Genomic DNA, 20581 nt, shown 5'->3' on the forward strand with positions numbered 1-20581 from the left:
GAAGGTTGTTGCAAGCAGTGAAAAGTCTCTACAAAGGTAGTAAAGCATGCGTTAGGATAGGAAATGAAGTGAACGATTGGTTTCCGGTGAGAGTGGGGCTGAGACAGGGATGTGTGATGTCGCCGTGGTTGTTTAACTTGTATGTTGATGGAGTGGTGAGAAAGGTAAATGCTCGAGTGCTTGGACGAGGATTAAAACTGGTAGACGAGAATGACCATGAATGGGAGGTAAATCAGTTGTTGTTTGCGGATGATACTGTACTGGTTGCAGACACAGAAGAGAAGCTTGGCCGATCAGTGACAGAATTTGGAAGGGTGTGTGAGAGAAGGAAGTTGAGAGTTAATGTGGGTAAGAGTAAGGTTATGAGATGTATGGGAAGGGAAGGTGGTGCAAGGTTGAATGTCATGTTGAATGGAGAGTCACTTGAGGAGGTGGATCAGTTTAAATACTTGGGGTCTGTTGTTGCAGAAAATGGTTGAGTGGAAGCAGATGTACGTCAGAGAGTGAATGGAGGGTGCAAAGTGTTGGGAGCAGTTAAGAGAGTAGTAAAAAATAGAGGGTTGGGCATGAATGTAAAGAGAGTTCTGTATGAGAGAGTGATTGTACCAACTGTGATGTATAGATCGGAATTGTGGGGAATGAAAGTGATGGAGAGACAGAGATTGAATGTGTTTGAAATGAAATGTCTAAGGAATATGGCTGGTGTATCTCGAATAGATAGAGTTAGGAACGAAGTAGTGAGGGTGAGAACGGGTGTAAGAAATGAGTTAGCAGCTAGAGTGGATATGAATGTGTTGAGGTGGTTTGGCCATGTTGAGAAATGGAAAATGGCTTTCTGCTAAAGAAGGTGATGAATGCTAGAGTTGATGGGAGAAGTACAAGAGGAAGGCCAAGGTTTGGGTGGATGGATGGAGTGAAGGAAGCTCTGGGTGATTAGAGAATTTATGTGAGAGAGGCAAGAGAGTGTGCTAGAAATAGGAATGAATGGCGAGCGATTGTGACGCAGTTACAGTAGGCCCTGCTGCTTCCTCCGGTGCTTTGGATGACTGCGGAGGTAGCAGCAGTAGGGGATTCAGTGTTATGAAGCTTCATCTGTGGTGGATAATGTGGCAGGGTGGGCAGTGGCACCCCCAGCAGTACCAGCCGAACTCAGTTGAGTCCCTTGTCAGGCTGTGAGGAACGTAGAGAGGAGAGGTCCCCCTTTTTGTTTCATTTGTTTGATGTCGGCTACCCCCCAAAATTGGGGGAAGTGCCTTGGTATATGTAAGTATGTATGATTATTATGAATTTTATGTTCTTTTTTGGGTATTAATAAAAGGAAACAATGTTATTTATCATAATTTAATCATAAATGAAGGTCTTTTTGCTCAATATCTTGCTTCTTTTTTCTCTGTGAAGCAAGGCAGCCACTCCTCTGTCCACAACACTCTCTCTCTCTCTTTCTGCACTACCGATATTACCCTCTTCTGAACTTTTAATAGAGCAAATTTTCTTCTTGCTTATGTTAGCAAGATGTTGAAATTTTCTTTACTTCTTTGAAATGATAATATTCTTGCCGAAAATGAGAAAAACAAATGTGAAAATTGTGAATGTCAGAGGGTGTTTAAAGTTTTTCTTTATATTTTTATAAAGCCAATATTGATAAATCCTGATTATTATGAATGTTATGTTCTTTTTTGTTCACTTATAAGCAAAAACAAAGTTATTTATCATAATTTACTCATAAACAAAGATCCTTTTGCTCAATATCTTGCTTCTTTTGCTCGTGTCAGGCAAGGCCGTTGCTTCTCCATCCACACAACTCGCTCTCTCTTTCTTTGCACAACTGATATTACCTTCTTCTGAACTCTCATTGGTGCGAATTTTCTTCTTCCTTATGTTAGCAAGATGTGAAAATTGTATTTTCCTCTTTGAAATGATAAAATTCTTACCGAAAACAAGAAAAACAAACATAAAAATGAGTGAATGTCATAGGTCAAACTCAGGCATGTACTCTCCACGAGGTTTGTGGTATGACTGAAGGGTGAAGGGTGTAATTTACTGTGTAATACATCATTTGTGACTCGTGAAAGGTATATCGATGCCATTGTTCACAATTTCTTTTACATTGAAATGTAATGATTATCAAAATTTACAATAATAGAAGAAATACTGCATTTTCTTATAAGGAATAGTGTTTATGGTTTATTAAGATACTTTTACTAATTACCCTGTAACTATGAAAGTAAGAGGAATTTTGACAAAATATTTTGTATTCGCATTCTCCATTGCCATACGAAGCTCCGTGAATTTTTTCAGGATTTTGTATTTTTTTCCTATACCAGTGTTATATTGGCATTCCACCTGGCCCTCTTAATGTTAAAGAACATATAAAATGAATGCAAAAGACCCACTGTAACCCCATCTCTCCCCTTGTTCTAGACATTTGCAAGAAGTTATTAGGTGCAATAAGGACTCCGAGGCCAAAGTGCTTTTTGATCCAGTGCCCAAAGTTACCTGATCCCTGACTTGGCCCCACTGTATCCCACCCCATCCCCAGTGCCGATCTCCCGACACTTGTGCTTGGGGGGCCTGTGTCCCAACGGTGTGCCCTCCCTCTCCTGTGACAGTCTGTTCCAGTGTTGTGGCTCCTGTTGGAGCAACCCATGTGGTTCCCACACCTCAGGTGAGCGTCATTCTTTCCTGATTACTTGGACGTCAACAACTCTTCTTACATAGCTGGGAGCGATAGTCAAGAAGAGGAAGAAGGATGCACAGTGTTCTTCTTTCTCCTCCTCCGACTCTGATTCTTACTCTTCTTCTAAGATGGTGAAGAAGAGGAGGAGAAAGAGGTAAAAAAAGTCCAGGAAGACCAGCAATAGTTGTAAGGAAAGGGCTCCTTTCAACCCTGTCGCTCTCTCAGGCGGTTGGAGAAGATAGCATTCGAGTGGCTTCTGACCAAATGGGGGCCGAAGCCACCGGTTATCTAGCCCTGGCCATCATGGTCACTTAGCCACCTATGTAGCTGCCCATGACAGGAGTATACGGCTCTGTACACATTCTCATCCCAGGTTGAAATAAGAGTTTTGGCAACCTTCATAATCCATCTTTCCAGGCCTTTGTGACCCGTGCTCGTCCCTCTTCCATCAAGTAGTCATGACCTTTTCCCTGTACCACTGAGCATATTGCCGTAGCTGTCCACCCACCCCTATATGCAGAGGGAGAAGTACTTTGGTCTTTGCTGGCTCTGCTGGGATACATGCCTGGACTTCTCCTCCCATTGCTGTTGGTCTGCCCAGGCCTTCATTAGCCCCCAATTAGATACCAGTTTCTGTGCTCTGGGCAGAACAGGTGTACTTTGGGGGGGAGCATAATCATCGTAACGTCCTGCCACACCCTCAGCCCCATCAAGTCATGAGGTTATGCAGGGATCAAATGTCCTGGGGATACCGGATTGGGCCAGATTACCCCAAGTCGGAAAGTTCCTTCGTGAAGGTCCTTAGCCTCATCCGTGAGAACCTCAGTTATTAATCGGTTCTTTGGTTCTTCTCAAGGCTCAAGGCCCCATTGGAATTGTCATGGTCAGATCTTGTTGATTTGGCTCTGGATTGAATTGACAATCAAATCTGCAGATCTGAGAACAAGCTTGTATCCAGTCAGTCAAGTAGGATCCTGCACCATCACTTTCCAGGCAGCGGATGTTATACACACTAGAGAACACCATGTCAACCCATCTGCAGGTTGACCCATCGGTATGTGCTCTCAAGGCAGAAGATATATTATTCTTAGCCTCTTGAGTCAGCGGCCATGGAGTTGTCTGTCAAGGCCTCTCTCCACACTGTTTCCTGGCTCGCCCAGTGGTCAGGAGCAGTTAGTTAGTTACTTCGCAAAGATAATGATTTTATCTGCCCTGAAGTCTTTGGTGAAATACTGTATGAGAGTTTTGTGCAGTCTGATGGGAAAGCTGTGACCTTCCATGCTCTCCAGGTAACAAACCAATGGGCTAACTGGGTTTTGGAGAGACAGGATGCTATGGTCTCCCATTTCTCAAAAGAGGTTACCCTGGAAGTGGCATTGTTGCTAAGGAAATAATTTCTCAAAACAGTTACCTTGGAAGTGGTGTTGTTATTAAGGAACTCATTTCTCAAAACAAGTTAAGCTGGAAGTGGCATTGTTGCTAAGGAACTCGTTGGTGCTGGAAGCCACGTCTCTCCTTCTTGGGAGTCATGTTTCAGGCAGCGGTGGAATCTTGAAGGATTGCTTCACAGGACTCCCTGATCCAGAGCAGTATTTCCGATGGTCCCAGCCCTATGAAGGCAGCAGCTGCCAAGCCTGCGGGATTTGGATTGAAGATGGGCCCTGTGCTCAAGCCGTGACCACGATTGGCACCTCCTGCAACCTCTTCCCGAAATGAGCCAGTATGTACGCAGCCTTTTCAAGAACCCCAACCTGGTCCTTTTAGGAAGGGTGGCTGTTAGAAGAGGTGAGAGAGAAGGAATCACTGGTGCTGGCGTTCCTCCTCTCCCGAGAGTAAGAAGATGCCTGTCTTACCAGTGCTCTACTTGGTGGAGACACATGGCTAAGCCTTGGGTAGTGAGTGTGCTTCAGGATGGTTACCTGTTACATTTTTAGGACCAGTGCTCCCCCATGTCAATTAGCAATAGAGTTTCCGGTAGATCTCCAACATTGCTGAATAGCCTGGCTTTGCAGGCAAAGGTGAGAAGGATGTTGGAGAGAAAAGAGATTGAAGTCGTGTGAGATAAGTCTCCGAGCTACTATAGTTGCCTTTTCCTAGTGAAGACAGCTGGAGCCTGCAGACCAGTCATCAACCTCTCTCCCCTGAACAAGTTTGTTTGTCAAACGAAGTTCAGAAAGGAGACAGTAGAGTCTATGCTTTCTTTCATCGGAAAGGAAGATATGTTATCACTGAACCTGAAGGATGCATTCTTTCAAGTTCGTGTTCATTGCATAGCATTTTTATATTGGTTTTATTTCAGTAAAGTTAATAGCAATAGAATTGATACTAGTGCCCTAGATTCTATTTTTTTAATTTATTCTTTGTCTGTACTTGATTAAATTCATTTAGAACAATACAGTATATATAAAAGGCACATGATTTTTTTTCTCTTGAATGTCTTTTGTTAGCTAGAATTGCTGTATGTGATGCTCTATGAATGACTGTGCCTACCAATAATATGCATACACATAATGTGTTTATGGAAATTGCAGAAGGGTAGAATTTTTGTAACTTCTAAGGTATTTGTGGAATTACATATTTAGTGAAGCTTGGAAGTTGAACTATGGGAATAGTGCCTTATAAATTTAACTCAACCTAAACCTAGAATACTTTCAATTGTTTTAAACTTATTTCTACCACTTTTGTTGGTTTTCAATATAAAACAAATCTTTTATGTTTATGTAATTCAGTTTCAAGAATTTTTAGAATTTATTGTACACTAACACGAGCCAGCCTGTCCCACCAATTTTACATGGCTTCATTCTTACATTTGATATTTTGCTTGCGGGTACTTTTGTTCTGAAGGAAAATTGAGCTTAAGAAAAGTTAGATGTATCTTATATTTTTTATTTTCAAGTATTGTGCATCTATTATTTTTTATCTTGAAACTGCATTGGTAACTTTATTTAATTTGTAATTCATATCTACCTTTTATTATTTCAGGTATTTGAAGATTTACGAATTAAAGTACGAAAGATATGCTCAACTCCTCAGTCCCAGAGGTCGGTTTCGTCTCTTCAGTCTACACCTCCTCCACCTCTTACACATAGACGAGCTGACTCTGATCCTGCCACTGAATTCAGGAGAATTGGTTCTATTATCAAGTTAGTCAACTGTCATATTTTTATTGAAATTAGTTTGGGAGACTCCCAAGTTTTCAAGTTTTGTTGCCAACAGCAGGTTTTAAAGGACTTGTGTATGCATATTGGATATTTTCTTTATATAAAAATAACATTGAAAGTTGAATATCAAGTTTGCCAAGTTATTGTTCAATATTACTCCATTTTTCAGCTCCCCTTTACCACCACTGCCTTCAGACAAGTGTGCTGCTAGTATAAGTTCTTCATCAACATCTGGACATTCATCACAACGTTCTTCACAGGCATCATCTCTCTATGCTCACTTTCAGTCAGCATCCCACGATGATGAATTGTATGCCAAACCTCAGGTGTGTATGATAATGTGAAAGAAGTCTGTTTTTAAAGGTTCTTTGAAAATGTTAGAAATTAGAAAACATATTTGCAATACTTTTTTAGTATTTATTGAAAGCTTATAATCCCCAGGTTTACAGTATATGATTGATTGTTTTCATTTAGCTAATACATACTATTTAACCTTGTGTTAGATAATACCAAGTTGTTTTTGGTAATATGATACTGTACTGATTTATAATTTTTTTTTTTTTTTTTACTGGGTAACCAAAAGGAAATGTAAAGAAATGTTTTTGATCTCCACCATCCCATTAATCATATGTTGATCTATTTCCATGCAGGGAACCCCTGCTGCATTCAATTTCTTAGTTGTCCTCTATTGAGGGGTTCATCTTCATCTATCTATCTATCTATCTAGGCACTTCCCCCTATTTTTGGAGATAGCTGACATCCCAAAAGAAATAAAAGGGGATTTTTTCCCCTTGTTCCTCCATGCTTGATGAGGAACTCAGCCGAGTTTGGTTGGTATTCCTAGGGTGCCTGCAGCCCACCTTCCCCAGTCTTCAACAACAAATGAACCTTCATAATACTGACTCCCCAACTGCTGCTACCTCAGTGGTCACCAAGGTGACCCGAGGTAGCAGCAGGACCTATTGAAACTACGTCACAATCCCTTGCCATTCATTTCTATTCCGAGCATGCTTCTTTGCTTTTCTCTTATCTATCTTCCTGTCACCTATGGCTTTCATCATCCATCCACCCATACCTTGGGCTTCTTCTTGTACTGTACTTCTATCAACTCTTACATTCATCACCTTCAGCAGATGACCATTTCCATCCTCTCTACATGGCCAAACCACTTTAACACATCTTATATACACCAGCTGCTAATTCATTTCTCACACCTGTTCTCGCTCTTACTGCTTCTTTCCTAACCCTGTCCAGTTGAGATACACCAGCCATGCTCCTCAGACACTTCATCTCAAAAACACTTTTTCTGTCTTTCCATCACTTTCATTCTCCACAATTCTGATCCATACATCACAATTGGTACAATAACTTTCTCATACAGAACTCTATACATTCATCCCTAACCCTTTATTCTTTACCACTCCCTTCACTGCCCCCAAGACTTTACATCCTTCATTCATTCATTGACATACATCTGCTTCCACTCCACCATTTTGCAGCAGCAACAGAACCCAGGTGCTTGAACTCATCTACTTCAAGTACCTCTCCATTCAGTATGACATTCAATGTAGCTCCACCCTCACTCCTTGTGCACCTCATAACCTTACTCTTACTCACATTTACTCGTAACTTCCTTCTCTCACACACCCTTTCAAACTCACTAATCAACACAGCTTCTCCTCCGAGTGTGTAAACAATGCAGTATCTTCTGTAAACAATTACTTATTCACCTTCCACTCATGATATTTCTCATCTATCAGTTCCAGTCCTTGACCAAGCACCCAAGTATTGACCTGTCTTGCAGCTCAATCAACAAACAAATTAAACAACCATGGTGACATCACACATACCTGACTCAGACCCACTCTCACTGGAAACCACTCACTCGATTCATTAGATTCATTCCCTATCCTAACTCATGCTCTGACTGCCTATGTATAAGCTCTTCACTGCTTACAATAACCTTATGCCAATTCCATATAACCTCATGACATTCCACATTGCATCCCCATCAACTCTTATCGTAAGGTTTCTCCAGATCCATAAATGCAAAATATACCTCCTTACCTTTTGCTAAATATTTCTTGTATATCTGCCTAACTATAAAAATGTGATCCTTACATCCCGTACCCCCTCTAAAGCCACCCTGCACTTATTAAATTCTATCTTCCATTTTATCCTTTATCTTATTAATTAACACTACCATACAATTTTCCAACCATACTCAACAAACTAATACCTTTAAAGTTACAGAACTCATGCACATATGCTTTACCTTTATATAGTGGAGCAATACTTGCACAAATCCAATCCATTGGCACCCTTAATAACAAAAAACATATTAAGCAATCTTGCCAATCATTCCAGCACAGTCACACCCCCTTCCTTTAACATCTCGGCCCTTAATTTTCCTTGTTTCTTTTCCTCACTAGGCTAATTTCCCTGATGGGGCCCCTGGACTTATATAGCATCGTGCTTTTCCAACTAGGGTTTTAGCTTAGCAAGTAATAATGAAGATAATAACAATAATAGGTCAAAGGGGAAGGCTTGATAACCACTTGTTATCCAACTTTATTAACCTTATCCAGCTCACACTGAAACAATCCCCTAATTAAAGGATTCAGGTTTGTATGACTGGGAAAAATACAAGTTTAAAATTGCGGTTTTATGTCACTGTGCCATATGTGGCATGCTCTTTAGACTCGTGGATATATTTTTATCTTGGTTTATGAGGTTTGATTTCTGACACATCATCTTTAGTCTTCATTACCCAATTCTGGATCTTCTGAGATGCTTTGCATTCTCCCCCTCCATGAAAAGGGCAATTTCAGCAAACGGTTTTTATGATTGGAAACATATTATTCATCAACAACCCATTACTCAGTGTCTTTTGCTGCCTTAATTCCCTGCACTCATATTTTTATGATATGAAGTGTTATCACATGAAGGTCTGGAAATAATGCAATGAAACTTTGCTTTCTTGCTTACAAATAAGGCAACGTGTGATTCCGGATTTTTCATTGGAGTGCATGTTATGTGCTGTAAGAACTATTTTGAAAAAGAATACACTTATTTTCATTTTGGCACATCATGTACAGTGGCACTGTATTTTCAAGGTGCATGATCACATTTAAGAGAAAAGAAGTGAATTATTTGTTATATTTTGTTTGTATTTATTTTTCATATTGTTCTATACCTAGACATTTGTAAGGCAGCTATTTTGGTAAATTGGCAACTAATGACCTATTTCTTTGTCAAAATTAATAGGAATGGGATGAAGGTGTAGGAGGAAGTCAGCGGGATTCCAGACCTCGTTCGGCATTCATTACGGACAGCAGGGGCTCCTCACCAAAGTCATTAACTAAATCCCTCAATAGTGATTATGTGATAGTACCATCATCAAAGGCAGTGTAAGTCCAGTAGTTTGCAGGTACTTTGCAAAATAATTTACATTAAAAATAATAATTTAACAAAATTTCTCTCTCTCTCTCTCTCTCTCTCTCTCTCTCTCTCTCTCTCTCTCTCTCTCTCTCTCTCTCTCTCTCTCTCTCTCTCTCTCTCTCTCTCTCTCTCTCTCCTCTCTCTCTCTCTTTTCTACTACTACTACTACTACTACTACTACTACTACTAGTACATAGAAATGTTGCTTTTAGTCACAACAGAAATGAAATTGGCCCATTTGTTATGTATTAGGTCTGTGCTTTGTTAAAAATGTATTTGATGCCTAAAGATTTGGAATTATGGTAGTTCTCTTTGTCAGAGGGAGTAAGTAACGTATGACGGAAACATGCATTTTATCAAGTTTCTGCTTTGCCTTCTTGACAACATTATGCAACTAGGTTGTTTGTTGTGTAAATACAGTTCACCGTTTCCTCACAGGGTACATTGATCCTGTGGTAGATAACTGAGTTTGGGTATTTGACATGCTATCATTCTGGGAAATAAATCCAGATAATTGTGTGAGGACATGGATTTTTTTCAGAACATTGAAGTGTTTGTCTTCTGCTACTGTTGGTGTAAAGTTAATAAGTATCCTTCCCTCTTCACTGTCACAATTTACATTAGCGTTATTTTTATATAGAGATTGTTTTGTAAATTGCCACAATAACTGGTTACCATGTTCTAGATAAGATAAATGTCTGCTGGTACTCTGGAAAACAAAATTTTACAGATCCTTTAGAGTTGAATAATCCGGACATACTTATTCCCTGAACTGATGAAATGATAAATACCTTGCCACCATGAAAAGGATGAGGAGGAGGAGGAGTCGGGCAAATTAAAGTTTACAATATCTGAAAGGAATGCAATGGGTCTTTAGGACTACTGGAAAGAACATTTAGTATCTCCTATAATGTGCTATACAAGGCATTCTTAAAATTTTTAGCCCCACAGTAGGGCAGAGTAATCATGAATTTAAGAAATAAGAAATATGCCTTCCTTGAAGTTTTTCATTGGATTGAACTTTCCAAATAATAACTTAAGGTTGAACTGTAATGCCTCAAATGATTATACTATTAATTGTAAAACCTTAAACATTATTGATCAATAAAGAATGTTTGCCTTTTTCCAGAAGTGACGACAGCCAAAGGTGGAGGCACTCCCGACCTCCAAGTCCTCGTGCACCAAGAAACTCAGGAACCCAAGACTCCCTAAATACATCTTGGAGTGATTCACAAGGATCACAGGAATCTCTGCCACCATTGCCTCCTAGAGGTTAATGCATTATTGTATTTGTCATTTTCAAGTTTTTTTTTTCTTTACTAGATATTGATACAGGATATTTGTATTTATACAAATATTGTCCTTTCTTGGTGTCTCATCTCTCTTCCCTCATACATATATTGATATTTCTTGTTTAGAAGAAGTTACTTATGATTTTATTTAGAAAAAAGTTAACTTTTATATCAAGTCGTTACGTACATATGCCTGCATCTGTGATCTTTTAAAACTGCAGATATCCTTCACAGTCAAAAATTATTAGTTGCATGGTACAAGAGCCGTCCGGAGAAATGATGGTACAATTATAGTACTCGCAGTTTGCACTTGAACAATTCAATCAGCAATGTAGAAGACAGAAACTGCGATAGATAACTACCTACTCATGTGGAAAGTAAAACTATTCTATCTACATACCTAGGCACTTCCCCCAATTTTGGGGGGTAGCCGACATAAAAAAAAAGGGGGGAACCTTTCCTCTCTACGCCCTTCCCAGCATGACGAGGGTCTCAACCGAGTTCGGCTGGTACTGCTAGGGGTGCCACAGTCCACCCTCCCCCATTATCCACCACAGATGAAGCTTCATAAGCTGAATCCCCTACTGCTGTTACCTCTGCGGCCATACAAGGCGACCGGAGGAAGCAGCAGGGCCTACCGGAACTTTGTCACAATCGCTCGTCATTCATTCCTATTTTTAGCACACTTTCTTGCCTCTCTCACATCTATCCTCCTATCACCCAGAGCTTTCTTCACTCCATCCATCCACCCAAACCTTGGCCTTCCTCTTGTACTTCTCCCATCAACTCTTTCATTCATCACCTCCTTTAGTAGACAGCCATTTTCCATTCTCTCAACATGGCCAAACCACCTCAACACATTCATATCCACTCTAGCGACTAAATCGTTGCTTACACCTGTTCTCACCCACATTACTTCGTTCCTAACCCTATCTACTCGAGATGCACCAGCCATACTCCTCAGACACTTCATCTCAAACATATTCAATTTCTGTCTCTCCGTCACTTTCATTCCCCACAACTCTGATCCATACTTCACAGTTGGTACAATCACTTTCTCATACAGAACTCTCTTTACATTCATGCACAACCCCCCTGTTATTCACTACTCCCTTAACTGCCCCCAACACTTTGCATCCTTCATTCACTCTCTGGCGTACATCTGTTTCCACTCCACTATTTGCTGCAACAACAGACCTCATGTACTTAAACCGATCTACTTCCTCAAGTAACTCTCCATTCAACATGATATTCAACCTCTCACCACCTTCCCTTCTCGTACATCTCATAACCTTAGTCTTAACAATGTTAACTCTCAACTTCCTTCTCACAAGTACCTTTCCAAATTCTGTCACTAATCGGCCAAGCTTCTCTTACGAGTCTGCAACCAGTACAGTATCATCCGCAAACCACAACTGACTGACCTCCCATTCATGGTCATTCTCGTCTACCAGTTTCAATCCTCGTCCAAGCACTCGAGCATTCACCTCCCTCACCACTCCATCAACATACAAGTTAAACAACCATGGCGACATCACACATCCCTGTCTCAACCCCACTCTCACCGGAAACCAAGGTTTGGGTGGATGGATGGAGTGAAGGAAGCTCTGGGTGATAGGAGGATAGATGTGAGAGAGGCAAGAGAGTGTGGTAGAAATAGGAAAGAATGGCGAGCGATTGTGACGCAGTTCCGGTTGGCCCTACTGCTTCCTCCGGTGCCTTGGATGACCGCAGAGGTAGCAGCAGTAGGGGATTCAGTGTTATGAAGCTTCATCTGTGGTGGATAACGAGGGAGGGTGGACTGTGGCACCCCTAGCAGTACCAGCCGAACTCGGTTGAGTCCCTTGTCAGGCTGGGAGGAACGTAGAGAGGAGAGGTCCCCTTTTCTGTTTCATTTGTTTGATGTCGGCTACCCCCAAAAATTGGGGTAAGTGCCTTGGTATATGTATGTATGTATATGCCATTTTCAACCTTTCTTGATATTCATTTTTACCTCAGGTTTTATTAACTCTTCAACCCTCACTAGCTCTCGTGTACATTCCCCCACTCTTTAGCTACTACTAATTTTCCTTCCACCAAAAAATGATCAGACATACCGTTAGCCATCCCCTAAACACGTGCACGTCTTTCAATCTTCCAAACATTCTTTTAGTTATCAACACATAATCCATTAAAGCCCTTTCTACCACTCTTCCATTTGCCACTCTTACCCATGTATACTTGTTTTTATCTTTGTTTTTGAAAAAGCTAGAACTTATCACCATCTCTTGCTCAACACCCATATCTACCAGTCTCTTACCACTCTCATTTTCACTTATTACGCCTTACTTCCCAATGAGACCTTCTACTTCTCTATTGCCCATTCTAGCATTTAAGTCACCCATGACAACTACATAATTCCTTCTACACACCTAGTTAATTCATTCCAGAACTCATTCTGCTCTTTTTCACTTTTCTCACTTGGCCCATAAGCACTAACAAAAGCCCAACATTCCCTACCCAACCTAACCCTTACCCATATTAACCTACTTTACCTGTCATCCATTCACTAAGCAATAAAGCCACACACCCTCTTGCTCTTCCCCAGTCACTTCAACAAACATGACTTCACCCTTCCCTTTTATCTTTGTCTCACACAAAGTCAATATATCCATCCATCTATTCCTAAATATACTTCCAATCTCACACCTCTTACTCTCTATCGTACTACATCCACGCACATTCAGACACCCCAAAACTAGAGTGCGGGGAGCAGGCGCTCTCCCCTTAGCTCCACCTCTTTGATGTCTCGCAGGAGTACAGTGTATAATACAGAAGGGGTTCCCAGCCTCCTCGTCCCGTCCCTTTTAGTTGCCTCTTACGACACAGGGATACATTGGCGCTATTCTAATTGTTGTTATGTTCCCCCCGGCCATACGGGGCATAAGTAAATCAAAAGAATGAAATGTGTGGAAAAGGGTGAATCAGTAAAAATTAGTGAAAGGTAATTAAATTGAAATCACGATTAATACAGGCAATTCTTTCATAGAAGAAAATTTTTTTTAAATCTGCTCAGCTCTTATCAGTGCTATAGAAAGACTAAAAGTGAAGATGGTAATGGATGAGTACTTGACATTCCAGGCAGGGTTCGTTTCCATTTGAAGACTATGAATGTGAGCATATGTGTGATGGGGTTGTGATAATACAAATATTTGCCAGTAAAAGTAAAGTGGTTCATTGCAGTATATGGTTTTTAAATGCCAGCAAAAACTACTATTGTAATAACTGGTGGATCGTTTTGAATTTTTTTATTGGGTATGTGGACAAAATTTTTAGTTTCAAAAGCTAAATATAAAGTTGCAGTGTAAGTCTTCCTTTATGATTTCCTTGATAGACACTTTATGGTATTTCTTTTGTAAATGTTCAGTCTCTGTCCATTCTAAGAAAAATATTTTAATATTTTTTTATGTAAATGGTTTTTTTTTACATTTTTCTTCTTCATTTCAGGCAATGAGAAGCAAATTAGGTCTGTAAGTCTTGGAGGAGAGGAAGATGTACCTCCTCCAGTACTGCCAAAAAGGATGGGCAAAAAGGTACGTGCATCTAGTTTCACCGTAGGAGACAGAAAAGATTTGTGATTTTTATTGTATAAAATGGAAGATATATTTTCATATATTATGTATGTGTTGGAAGGAAGCATACAGTGCATTTTTTATAGGGTTTAATGGTTTGCAGTTGTCACTTTTTTTAAATAATCCTGTAACAAGCAAAAATCATGAGTGCTATGTGGAAGGAGCTCATTTGGCTGTTTGTCCTTTGGAGATTTACCAGGTCATGGCAGGGAAGAAATTACTGATTGTCACAAAGTTAGTAGGCACCATTTCTTTGTTTTTGAGTGAAGGAGTGGTTTTTTTTGTTGTTGTTTGAAAATGTTGTCCCATCCATGCTTTGTTTTGAAGGAGCTCTGGTTATAGCAAAATGTCATGGACAGTGTTATATTTGGTAGGTTTTCCTTCACTGTCAGTGATGGAATCGTTACTTCTTCAGTCTAGTAGGAGCTGGGGGCTCTTCAGGAGGACTTTGGAACTGGTAATTTGTGTTGAAGTAGGTGTTTTGTGTAGTCAATTATGATTAAAAAAGTCATCCTCCGCTAGATTTTAAATTCTTCTAATTTAAAGTAGGAATATGCCAAGTTAATATCTGTATTAGCTGTATTTTGGAACAAGTTTATTCTTATATTAGCTGTATTTTGGAACAAGTTTATTCTTAAGGGTTACTTCGTAGAAATCGTATTGATTGTCGGTTCCATTATGATCTTGTAAACATTAACTTGGGTATTGATATTTAGCTGATAAGGATTTTATTACTTCTGATTGTGGTAATATCATGGAAGCTTTCCTTTTCATATAGATAAATGCTGTACTTTTGGTTTTGTAAGTCACTTTGGTTTATAGACACGTGGTTGAGGCAACGAAATGTAGAAAAATAATGCGATTACCTTTTGTGTGTTTACCTATATCTTTTAAGGACAAAGATATGCTCAGGATATGAATTATTTTTTTTTTGTGTTCTCCACAAAAAGAACAGTGTGTTTTAATTCTTATTTTAGCAGGAGTCGTGTAATGTTCTATTATTATTTTGCCATTTTTTTTTTTTCAAATACAGTTTTCAAAAGCATTTGCAAGAAATATTAAACAGAATTTTCAACATCTTTTTTACGTTGGGTGTTTGATGTATTTTATCGTCATGTAACGTTGCTGTTATTGAAAGTTTAATTTTTTATATAACGCATTGGATTTTTTGTATTTAGATTGGTAGCACACTTTTTGTGTTTAGAGCTTCACTTATTGTATTTGCAAGGGTCCTAGTTCAATTAAGACAAACTTTAATAGAAGGAAGAGTTTTTCAAGTAATTTTTTTTGCTTTTCCCAGAATCCCTTATTTTTAGGTATCTTCCCAGTATTGCTGTTATTTTCTGAACACCGCAAGGCATGGTTTTCAGTTATTAAGTGTAGATAAGCAGATAATAGATGGAATTTTCTCTTTTTTTTATTAGCCTAGTTTTGTTTGTTAGTAATATATTGCTGTCTGTGTACTTATTTTAAGTATGTTATTTAGGAATGTTATTGAAAATTGATTTTGATTTGACTAAGAGGTTGGTGTTGGTATTGCATATATACTTGCTAGATAATAGCTTAGGTTACCATTTGAACATGCTTTTAATTAGATTTTTATGTATATGCCCCTTTTTAATCTTTTTTTTTTTTCTAGTGTACAGTATTTTCCTTTCTTCATAGATGTACAGTATGGACATTTATTTTATTAGGTCCCAGATTAGAGTGTAGGATTTGATTGCAAAATGGATAAAAGATACTTGGAGAATGTCTTTCCCATTACCTTCACTGGTATATTCTTTTGGCTGTAGTCTACCTTATAGTCTGTGGCAAATGATAAAGTTATTGCTATATCAAAGTGGTTGTATACTATTTAAAGAAGTTGATTCAGATCTTGCATGTCAATTTTGGAATAACATGTTTGTAGATTGGTGTGCAAACCATTGCTCCTTGGTTTTTTCAAGCTAATTTCCACAGATATACCAATTCTAATTGAAACTGCTCCATTACCAGAAGTACATATCAGCAGTTCAGAAAATGAATAAGAATAAGAGAAGCTCTTGTTAAAATGACCAAATTTGTATAGTTGCTGCTTAATCTACTTCTGTAAGACCCGCTAATCAAGTAGTACTTACTAAATTTATAAAATTCATTAATAAACGAAAAGATAGATATTGATCTCGTAGTTTTAAAAAAATCATGAAGTTGACTGCATCTTCTTTTTGTGATTCTGAGCAACGGATTCCTAAAATCTTTTGTAGGCCTTGTGATGACCATAGTACAGGAAATTGCATAAGATTTATAATATTAACTTTCATAATATTTTCCCTTAATTTTTTTTATTGCCAGTCAAACTTAGTGTTATCAGTCTTGTCATCTTAGTTCAAGTGTAACTGCTTTTTAAGTCACTTTGTTTTTCTTGCTATTTAAAGATGCCAGATATTATGTCAATTTAATTTTGAGTATCTGTAAAATCACAAATCGTGATGCTTGTCAGGATGATGATGACAGCCATAACTTGTATTTTAAGAGTAATATCTGACTTTTTGCTTCAGTTGAGTTATTTGGCTTTGCCAAAGCAGTGTAAATTTCTGCCTCAATAATAATTTATACAGTTTAGAGCAATGTTTCTTAATTAGATATAAACGTGGATTCTAATAGATATGAAACATTGCTTAAAGTGCGCTCTCCTATCAATTCTCCATTTAGCTTTCACATCTGCAATTCTAAAAATAAGTAGATAGATGTCAGGCAAGGGGCGTGAAAGATTCTCTCCCTTTTAGCGCTCTTGTGTCCATGCGTACAGAACCGCATTAACCCCAGTCCCCGTTGAAAAGAAGCAGCATCAATCCCTTGTATTCCAGTAGGTTACAACTGTTGTATCTGGCTCCCTGGATTTTTTGTGGCAAACTGTCTTTCTTCTTGTGTCTGTTGAATGAATAAGAGGTAGTTGCTCTTTTTACCCCTTTTCATCTTGTTGTGCTTCCATTATTCTATCCAGTTATAATAATTATTCTCAAGAAATGATTATTCTCATCTTTCTTGGTACTCTGTTCTGATTTTTCCCGAGAATCATCTTTTTTCCTTTTCACTGTTGGTTTTTCAGACTATGGTTGATATCTGGTAAGACATTTATACATTTTACAATATACAATGCTTGTATGCTTTTCTTTCTGAAGGTTTTGATACTGGTTACCAACTTTTTTTTGTACTCTGTATGGAGGTGATAGAATTTCTAGGTTAAGCAATGACAGTACATATTTTATATATATTTTGGGGGTTACAGATTGTTCTCTACTTTTTCTTATCTTCCACAATATATAAGCCTTTTACAGGTTGTTTATCAAGAAATGTATATACCATAACTTTTGCTGTTATTATTCAATTGGTGTGTTTTTACTTTAGTATCTGTTCCTTATAGTGATGGCAGTATCATCTTCTGCATGTGTGTGCGTAACGTGTAAATATGGTTAAGGGTGATTACTTAACATTTTAGGTTGTACATACAAGTTAATTGTTTTAATATATTTTGTTTTTAGCAATAGTTTTGGTATTTATACATTTTCTTTATTTTGCAAGCAAATATGTTTGCTGGATTTTACTCTGTATTTGGATTGCTTGATGGCTTCCAAGGCCCCATCAATGGGTCTTACGGTCCATATTTAATTCTGATAATTTCTAATGTAATCTAAATGCATTTCCAAAAGAGAACTACTGCCAAAATCATTGAAGCCACCCAACTAGATCTCTCCTTTGAGTAATGTGGCAAAGCTTTCTCATGAACCTTTGAATATGATTTCTGTGATGGAATTCATTTGTCTTTTCTCTCCTTATCTTCAGTTATCTCACAATTTCTTTAGAAGAATTGTGATTTAGAAATCATCTTTTCCTTTATCTCTGTAATCCTTTTGCACTACATGCAAGGTGTAGACATTTAATGGTTAGTCTCTAATATTAAGGCTTTTCAGCTGTGTTGACTGTGTATGTCCATTTGATAATTGGCATACATTTGAAATCTCGACCTTTTTAATTGGGTCCTAATACAATCCTTGAATTCCTTCCTGATAAACTAAATGGAACCCAATCACTTATTCAAGAAAGTTCCAGCAAGTTCTGTAAAGTTGACTTTTTTATGGGTTTGAATTTCACCATCCTGCTTCTTTTCACGGACAATGTTTTACTGACTAAGTAAAAGTGATGAATTTATTATGAAAAATCTAATTTTCATAAAACAAAACTTTTTATACAAACGTTTAATGTAAGTGTCCCCATCCTGACCTCCTGGTTCGGTTACATGTGTTCAAACTTTCAAACTACGCAAGAGGCGAGACACTTCACTACATGGATCCTGAAGAACTCTGTTGCACAAGCAGAAACCTACTGGGATTAAAAAGGGAATGTCATCTTTTCTACTGGGATTTTTTTGTCTAGGGATGCATGCAGATGCACAAATTAGGCCTATGAAAATAATAGGCTTCCATATGGAAATTCAATTTTTTTTTTATAAAAGATATAATTAGGAAACTCAAAACTGTATTTTGTAATCCCAAAAACTAATCCACAGACCCCGTGAGAGATTTAGATGATTTACATCAAAATTAATTGCCTTTATATATATCCTGAGTACATTTTTGTCCTTTCATATATTTCAAGCTAATTTTAATCTTCATGAATAAGTTTTTCTCCTTAGTTTTGTTTGGTGATCTTGTTTTTGCTTTGAACAATTGTTATTTCTTACACAAATCTACTATGCAGACTTTCTTTTACCAAACTTCTTACATTGGTCCTTGGTTTTTATCAGCTGCTGTTTGTATTGTTTTGTATTCTTAGTCTTTGTGGAATGGGAAGCTGGCTGTAAAGAAGTGATTAATCGTGTTCTTTCCTTTGGATTTCTGTGTTTGTAATATGTAGCATTTTTCCCATAGTAATTCTCTCTCTCTCTCTCTCTCTCTCTCTCTCTCTCTCTCTCTCTCTCTCTCTCTCTCTCTCTCTCTCTCTCTCTCCACTTGTAAATATGAAAGAATTCACTCTTATAATTTTCTCCCTGGTCATGGCCTTGTAAGTCTGCAGTTATCTTAATGAAGAAGAGCTATCAGAATTCATCCATAGCACAAGTGATGAAATGTATATAAAGCAGAAATTTCTCCTGTTGCTTACAGCGATAAAATGCAATGACTATGGGTCTTTTCATAAATGATTTCACACACAGTGTCCATCTCCTGCCATGTATGGATCTGATCAGTTTTTGGGTGATGATGTGGATGGGTGCAGTAGTAGTGGTGATGGCCTTAGCAACGGCTTACCTGCATCCACACCGACTACCCCACCGTTACTCTCCCCACGTAACCATCGCACCCCCCCACCTCCACCCATACCTCCAAAGACAACTTCCACCCCGATCACTCCGCTCTCTCCACCTACCAGCTTCACCACCCTCAACACCTCAGGCGATGACATGACACCAACCACACCAACTAATATTATAGTAGATCAGCATCTGGATGGGTCACATAACAGCCTTCACGAGAACTATTCCGTGCCAACCAGACTCCAGCCACAACTTCCCCCTCCCTCTCAATAAAACTCTTGTTTTTTGTTTGAATTTTGTTATTGTTTTTTTCACTTGAGTTGTCTATGTCATTGTTTATGTTTTTATATTAACTGTGCCCTTTTTTTTTGTTAACTGTACAGTAGTATACTGTATATATAAAGAAATATGTATATATATTATATATATATATATATATATATATATATATATATATATATATATATATATATATATATATATATATATATATATATACTGTATATATAGTTTTTCTTTGAAAGGTTTAACTAATTTCTCACCTTCATTCTTCTCCATTACTAACCATTACTGTATATTGCCAACGTGCCACTTGTTATTCTCATGCTAATTGCACTGACTAATTTTGCTTATATTTTTGTTGATTATTCTTTTTAACACATTTATTTCTTTCTCCTTTACTATATACAAATCTTATGCTTGTGTAACTTTATGATAAGTATAGCAATGCAAAGACTAAGGTAATATATATATATATATATATATATATATATATATATATATATATATATATATATATATATATATATATATATATATATATATATATATATATATATATATATATATATATATATATATATATATATATATATATATATATATATATATATATATATATATATTTGCTAAGGTACTTGTCTGCCTAACAATGTAAAAGATTAGTTTTAAAGAGAGGAGAAATATTCTAAAGTTCTTTGACCACAATAATGGTCATGTTTTATGTTGTATATAATTTAAAGTTTAATATATTTTGTTTTTATCTTGACTTCATTTTGCAAAGTGGTAAGTTATTGTTTACACCCTCCATTATCTACAATATTTGGTAT

General features: G+C 37.8%; 1 protein-coding gene across 3 annotated transcripts in view; it reads left to right on the forward strand.

Moving 5' to 3' along the window:
- Positions 1-20581, forward strand: part of spg (dedicator of cytokinesis spg) — a 129089-nt gene that overhangs the window by 98200 nt on the left and 10308 nt on the right. Inside the window, exons 34-39 of one of the 3 annotated variants that reach the window (XM_068354026.1) lie at positions 5660-5820; positions 6008-6164; positions 9106-9248; positions 10409-10551; positions 14058-14143; positions 19374-19854. In XM_068354026.1, coding sequence (XP_068210127.1) covers positions 5660-5820; positions 6008-6164; positions 9106-9248; positions 10409-10551; positions 14058-14143; positions 19374-19745 — 1062 coding nt within the window. In that variant the 3' untranslated portion in view covers positions 19746-19854. Of the gene's footprint in view, positions 1-5659; positions 5821-6007; positions 6165-9105; positions 9249-10408; positions 10552-14057; positions 14144-19373; positions 19855-20581 lie in introns of those variants that run through there. The other 2 variants (XM_068354027.1, XM_068354028.1) reach the window with 2 other exon arrangements.

This window comes from Palaemon carinicauda, chromosome 30 (genome assembly GCF_036898095.1).
Source record: "Palaemon carinicauda isolate YSFRI2023 chromosome 30, ASM3689809v2, whole genome shotgun sequence".
NCBI classification, from domain to species: domain Eukaryota; kingdom Metazoa; phylum Arthropoda; class Malacostraca; order Decapoda; family Palaemonidae; genus Palaemon; species Palaemon carinicauda.